Source organism: Lissotriton helveticus, chromosome 7 (assembly GCF_964261635.1).
Source record: "Lissotriton helveticus chromosome 7, aLisHel1.1, whole genome shotgun sequence".
NCBI lineage: Eukaryota > Metazoa > Chordata > Amphibia > Caudata > Salamandridae > Lissotriton > Lissotriton helveticus.
In genome coordinates, this window is record NC_136068.1 from 1,436,813,904 (window position 1) to 1,436,821,085 (window position 7,182).

The 7,182-nt window shown below is 44.9% G+C and overlaps 1 protein-coding gene across 1 annotated transcript in view; it reads right to left on the reverse strand.

Annotated features, from left to right (window-relative positions):
* LOC144769513 (olfactory receptor 1f45-like) overlaps positions 1-3,817 on the reverse strand; it is a 118,071-nt gene extending 114,254 nt beyond the window's left edge. The window contains exons 1-2 of the mRNA XM_078653648.1: positions 3,735-3,817; positions 796-1,701 (exon numbers count right to left, since the gene is read on the reverse strand). Coding sequence (XP_078509774.1) covers positions 796-1,701; positions 3,735-3,817 — 989 coding nt within the window. The remainder of the gene's footprint in view (positions 1-795; positions 1,702-3,734) is intronic.
* Between the last annotated feature and the right edge of the window lie 3,365 nt (positions 3,818-7,182).

The window sequence follows — 7,182 nt, forward strand, 5'->3', positions numbered from 1 at the left end:
ATCTAATTTTGGTTGAAATGTTGGAGGAATAATCACAAGCAAACACAATTGTTGTTAAACGCCACCTAACAACCATGTACTGTGCGTTCCTTGCCTCGTTTTGTCATAGAATCGCTGGAAAAATAGTAAGGCTAACATTACCAAAATCTACTTATGTAGATGTGTTTGCTCATTACCTCGTTGAAAGAATCCGATTCAGTATTGGTGCTTCTTACCGTGCAAAGGTTATAAAAAGTTCTTTCCGTTTAAAGATACCTATATATTTAAATGATATAAATATGTAGGGACGGTCCTGGTGAATTGTACCATACTGCATAAGGGAATTACCACAAATAAAGTAGGTTCAGGAAGTGAAGCTGCCTAAGGCCTGTCCTTCCTGTATTGTGTACTTTAATAGTCATTACTAAGCCACAGAAAAATACATATGAATATATATGACAAGGTGCCTGTGTCCTTCCAACAGAACTATATACCAAGGTATGACAAAAGTCATGAGCAAATTTCCCAAAAAGTTGTATTTGGAACATTTTAGATTGGTTAACAGCACAAAGCCAATAATTTGAATTTTATATATTAGCAATTATGGTGTACTTGTGCAACACATATCTTAAAATTACAAAGTGAAAATATACCCTCTGAATATTTTCCTTAGATCAATTAAGAGAACAAACAAGAGGGGTTACTTGCATTTCACTAATTGCCAAATATACATACTCAATAAGTACCCATAGTACTTTAGGTTAAAAGTATGTGTCTATGAAGCAGGACAAAGTAGTGGTCTTTGTTCTGATTCACCTATGTCTGCTTGTAAGTACTTTCACCAGAGCATCTTTCATCTCTTTATTCCTTAGAGTGTATATAAATGGATTTAACATTGGAGTCAAGATTGTATACACTACACTCACTGCCCGGTCATAATCAAGGGCAAAGCTCGAGGAGGGCCGGAAGTACATGAAAAGGACAGTACCGTAAAAAAGACCCACGACCGCCAGGTGGGAGGAGCAGGTGGAGAAGGTCCTCCTTCTCCCTTCCTCTGAATGGATCTTTAAGATGGTGGAGATGATTTGAGCATATGAAAGGACAATAAAAAAGAAGGGGCTGAGGAGGACTAAGCCCCCCTCCATGAAGACCACAAGTTCGTTGAGGAAAGTGTCTGAACAGGAGAGCTCTAAGAGCGGAGGGATGTCGCAGAAGAAATGGTGGATGATGTTAGGACCACAGAAGCTCAGCTGGGATGTCATTAAAGTGTGCAGCAGTGCATTCAGAAGGCTCACCACCCAGGAACATGCCACCAGCCGCAGGCAGACGTGTTTGGTCATGATCATGGTGTAGTGAAGAGGGTGGCAGACTGCCATATAGCGGTCATAGGCCATGACGGCCAGAAACAAGACCTCCATGCTTCCAAACCACATGAAGAAAAAGAGCTGCACGAAGCAGCCGTGGAAAGAGATCGATTTTCTCTCCTGTAGAAGGTTGATCAGAATTTTGGGGACTGTAACTGACGAGAAAGAAATGTCCACCAGGGAAAAGACACCCAAGAAAAAATACATTGGTTTGTGAAGTCGAGAGTCAGCGTTAGTGACTGAAATTATAACAAAATTCCCCACAAACGTCACAGTGTACATGAACAGGAATACCATGAAGAGGATGATCTGCTGCTCTGGCTGGTCCGAGAGACCCAACAGGATAAACTCTGCCACCCTGCTAAGGTTTGCACTCTTCATTGCCTGTGGAGATAGGGAGGAAAAATACTCATTTATATCAGTCATCGCACACGTGTCAGAGTTTCCATGATGGTAAGGATTACACATTTAGGTACACAAAATACTTGTAAACATTTAAAGATTTGAAGAAACCGCTAAATTTAATTATAATGATAAATAAATAACATGTTTGCTTTTCTTTGAATCGAACTGAATATATCGCCTTGGATGCGGCACACTGTGATTTAGCACTTTTCGCATACCTGATATTTGTTCAGCATCACAAATCTATTAAGGGAAGAGCACAGTCACCCTATACATTACATATAATTCTATCAAAATTAAGGTTTATCTATTTTAAAGTTTTAAGATGGAATCAAATGTTAACTTCAATAAATCAGCTAAAGTTTCAGGCGATCGTTCATTATTAATTTAGGGAATTTTGCATCACCCTGGACATGTCATTTTGCAGCTACTTGAGACTGATTGAAGGAAGTTACTGAGAACCTATGAATCCTGTCTATAGACTGATCCCGGACTACAACAGAGATTCAGCTTATCTCTTGAGTGGCATACATAGCTAGTGAGCCCATGGTCGCAACCTTCTGTCTCTAAGGACATATTATAGTAGTTAGAAACCTTGTGATCGATCTTCTGGAGTGACCACCAACCACCGAATCACCTTCGTGCACACTCTCTCCTTAAGACCAATCATTACAGAAACAGGGACCAAGAAGATCTCCTACACACAGAGGAAGAAACTCAACCTCATAGCACTCAACTCAAATCTTATGTATATCATCTTGAACTAGTGTCAGTTGAGTTTCCACAACTGACATACTAACAGAACAGAAACTAATGCTGTCCAGTAGCAAATGATTGCCCTTTCATGTGTCTTTAAATACCCTGTCCGCTTTAACAACATAACTTACCTTAACCGTATTGAAAAACACACAAGCCATGTCCTAACAACCTGACGCCTACATTTGACTACATCGAAGGGTTTACCCAAGTTCTAATGGGATCATTATATTTATTTATCCCTGTACAAATATGTGAATTAGTAGATGATTTCATGTTCTCTAACAAGTCATGTTATTTGCTAGAAGGACATGGGAGGATATGTTATATTAATCTGAATATAAAATGGTCTAAAAAGCAAAGTTAACTAATGAACAATATACAAGTAATCATTTTTTACTTCTGCCAGGCTGGTAACTAATGCATGTGTTGTTCTAATCTGACCTGAGACTTAAAATACACTCTCATCTAAATTTACCAAAAGCTATGCAGACAAAGCAACTTATAAAAAGAAAATATATTCTTCTGGTCAACTCCTCCACCATTCAGTCTGAAACCCACAGAAAAATCAGTGGTGATACCAGTAACCACAATACAAATCTTCCAAACCCTAAAGTGATATCTCTTTCCTATTTCTATAATTATTTCTGAGTTTTAGAAATGGCACTGCAAGTAACACTGAATTGTGTAATGCATCCTTAAAGAAGCAAGCATACCCTGAAACTACAAATTAGCACCCTTTCCTCAGAGAGGTTTTTTGTCCTTACATGGCTCTGAAATGGCAAATACAATCATTTGGAACCAGTCACTCCTTTGCATATGAAGGAAAACCTGACCTCATTTTGGTTTGTCTGCAGTCTTTAATATAACAAATTACTCCATGTTATTGACAAGCTCAAATTTAAGGTAGTGTTCTCTACAAAAGCCAATAAATAAAAACATTAAAATGGTTCCTATTAAGCAGACAACTGAAAATGATGGGGCATATTTACAAGGTCTGTTGGCTAACTGGACTAATGCATTCACTGCCGGGCCATGTGTTTGACCACATGGTCACTGTTAGAAATGGGGGGTTCTAGTTGGCAGAGGTAGGTACCTTTGTCCTTTGTAGGGACCGTTCTTCCTAGTCAGGGTAAGGGGGATACACGTCCAAAATGGTAGCTTAGCACGGGCAAACAGGTTTATTGAACGTGACATCAACATATTGCCACAGGCTGGGCCTAGGGTGACGTTGAGTGTGTTCCCTCCAATCTCTGCTTCGGACTCCCTGGCTTTAATGGGCAAATTAAAATCGGGTTCTCCCCTGGACCCATGCCCGGCTAAATTTTTAGCGAAAGTCGCGGAGGTGATCAACCCGTTGGCTAATCCGCTTCTGAATCTTTCACTGAGGCTAGGGGTGGTCCCGCAAACCTGGAAACAGGCGATGGTGATACCCTTGCTTAAAAAATCTGGCCTAGACCCGAAGGCCCCAGTTAATTATAGGCCCATCTCCCTGCTGCCGGCCCTCACCAAGATTCTGGAAAAGCACGTTCAAGGCGTGCTTTCCAATTTTCTGGAATCTAATGAGATCTTGCACGCCACCCAATCGGGATTTCGTCCCCATCTTAGCACGGAGACTGCGCTCCTGGAGGTCTCGGAAACCATTAAAGGGGTTCTGGACTCCGGGGGCAAAGTCATGCTGGTGATGTTAGACCTGTCGGCGGCTTTCGACACCGTTCCCCATGATGGTCTTCTCGCAAGACTTTGCGAGATAGGCATACAGGGGACGGTGTTCGACTGGTTTTCTTCCTTTCTTGCCGGCCGCCGGCAGACGATCTGGGCCCCGCCTGATTCCGCCGTGATGCCGCCTCTGGGAGTCGGGGTCCCTCAGGGCTCGGTTCTGAGCCCGACCCTCTTTAACATCATTATGACCCCGTTGGCGGCACTGGTGGAGTCGCATGGTGCCCAGATCGTATCCTATGCGGATGACACCCAGCTCCTCTTCTCGTGTACGAGAGGAGGTGACTTTGATGGGGAGAGTATTCGGGATTGCCTTGGGGCTGTTTTCCATTGGTTCCATCTAAACAGCCTCAAGTGCAATTCCGATAAGTCCGAAGTACTGTTCTTCGGGTGTGACACCGAACCCGTTTGGCAGACTTGGTGGCCTCGGGATATGTTCCCTCCATCCTGTTCCTCTCAGGTTGCAAAGAATCTAGGGGTGAAGCTGGATAACAGGTTAACTTTGAAATCCCAGGTCCTGGGGGTGTCGGGCATGTGCTTTGGCATCCTTAGGATGCTGCGGAGGTTTCTTCCCCTGTTGTCCGTGGAACATAGGACGCTGACAGTTCAGGCTCTGATTGGGTCCAGGTTGGATTATTCCAACGTTCTTTACCTGGGCCTTCCAGAGTACTTGCTGCAGCGCCTTCAGGTGGTGCAGAACGCCGCGGCTAGGGCAATTTTCGGCCTTAGTAGGCGCGCTAGTGCCTCGGGCCTGCTGGTAACTTTACATTGGTTGCCCATCCGCAAGAGGATCGCCTTTAAGGCTCTGACCTTGGTCTATAAAGCTCTCCACAAGGGGGGAGCTAAGTACCTTCAAAAGAGACTGGTCTTTTATCATCCGACCAGATCTCTGAGGTCGGAATCCCTGCACCTTGCTGTTGTCCCTCGGGTAAAGAAAGCGCGCCTTGGGGGGCGCTCTTTTGGATTGCTGGCATCTCGGCTATGGAACTCTTTGCCGCTGGCCCTGCGGGGAGCCACTAGCTTGCTGGTTTTTAGGAAAGGCCTTAAAACGTGGCTTTTTACTCAGTAGCCGTTCTCTTTTGAATTTTTGGCTTACTGCTCTTTTAGTTTTTCTTTTGGTGTTATGTTATTATGTTGCAGCTTCCTCGCCTTCTCCAATAAAAGCGCCGGGACACTCTTTTTGAGTAGCCGTGCGCTATAAAAATGAACCAATAACATAACATAACATAACATAACATCTCAGAGGCAGTGTGTAAAGCATTTGTGATTACATACAGTAATACAATGAAAACACTACAAATGGACACCACATTAGTTAAACAAAATAAGTAATCTTTATCTGAATAAAAACAAGACCAAAGGACATTAATCGACAATACAGCTATCAGGAGCTCCTTAAGAAAAGGTTATTCACGTAAATAAAGTTCGCAGCAACAAATAACTCCACCTGGAATTATTACGACGTAGTGACAGATGAAAATCCTAAAGTACGGTGGGGACTGCGAAGTACCTGATGTCACGTGCGGGATCAAGCAGATGCCCAAAGAACAGTACCTTGGAAACGATGAAAGCAAAGATGGTGCACGGCACTGGGGAGGTGATGCTTGATTAGAACCGAGTGGAGTCGGTTCCTATCGACCCCAGGGAAGGTGAAGCCTTGGTCATTTACTGCCGATGCAGGGGAAGTGAGACATTGGTTCCTGTTAGAAATGGGGGTCTCTAGTTGGAAGGGGTAGGTACCACTGTCCAAATAGGGACCCTTGCTTCTAGTCAAGGTAAGGAGGAAACCCTCTGAGATAACCCCTGCTCACCCTCTAGGCAGCTTGGCACGAGCAGTCTAGGCTAACCAGAGGCAATGTGTAAAGTATTTGTACCAACACTCACAGTTACACAGTGAAAACACCACAAACCTGCTCCACAACAGTTTAGAAAAATAAAGGTATTTAATCTAAACTACACAAGACCAAAACGACAAAAATCAAACATACACAGTTCAAGAATATGGTTTCAAAAGAGTTCTTAAGGTTGCGATAAAATAATCCACAGATGCGTGAAAAGTTCACAGTTGCGTCACTTTTAGCCAACAGTACCTTTAGTTGCGACAAAGTTCCAAAAGATGAAGTTGGTGCAGTGGAAAATAAGCGATGCGTTGCTCCTGAGACCTTGGGGAGGCGATGCGACAACCCCGCTGCAGCAGCGGGTGTGTTGCGGCGAATCCGGTCTGTATGGGGAGGAAGGCCACTTGTATGGATTCATGTGCGTAGGTTCCGTAGGAAGTTTGTTCTCGCAAAGGCAAGATGCGACGATCTCGTAGGGGCTGCGACGATCTCCGGGCGACGATGCGCGATCCAGCGGCGATCTCTCTCTCGCAGCTCCTAGATGCAATGGCTTTGCGACGATGTTTGCATTGACATGATGCGGTCCGCAAGCAAGCGGTGCGGCGATCTCACCCAGCGGCGACAGGCTCTGCGACGACATTCGCAGCGATGGTAGTCTTCCCGCACCGGTCTGGTGCGTCCCGCAAACAAAGGATGCGACGGCTCTGGCAGCGGCAACAGGCGCTGCGACGATCTCGGCCTTCGTAGCGGCGGGAATTTCCTCGCACTGTCGGGGATGCGCTCCGCAGCGAGCATAGTTTCCAGCTTCCCAGCACAGGTACAACTTCCAGATCCACCACACATGGGCCACTCACTTCAGGAAGGACAGAACTCTCTCAGTAGAGCTCAGGGGAAGCTGGGGGGTGAAGTCCTTTTGTGTCTGGGACTTCAAAACAGGGAGCCAGCTCTTCTCAGGCCCTTGGAGATTCCTTCAAGCAAGGGGACACAGCACAAAGCAAAGTCCTTCCCGTCTCCTTGGCAGCAAAGCATCAGCAGAGCAATCCAGCAGAGCAACAGCTGGACAATCTTCCTTCTTCAGTTTCGCTTTCTCCTTGGAAGAGGTTCCTTCTTGATTCCAGGAT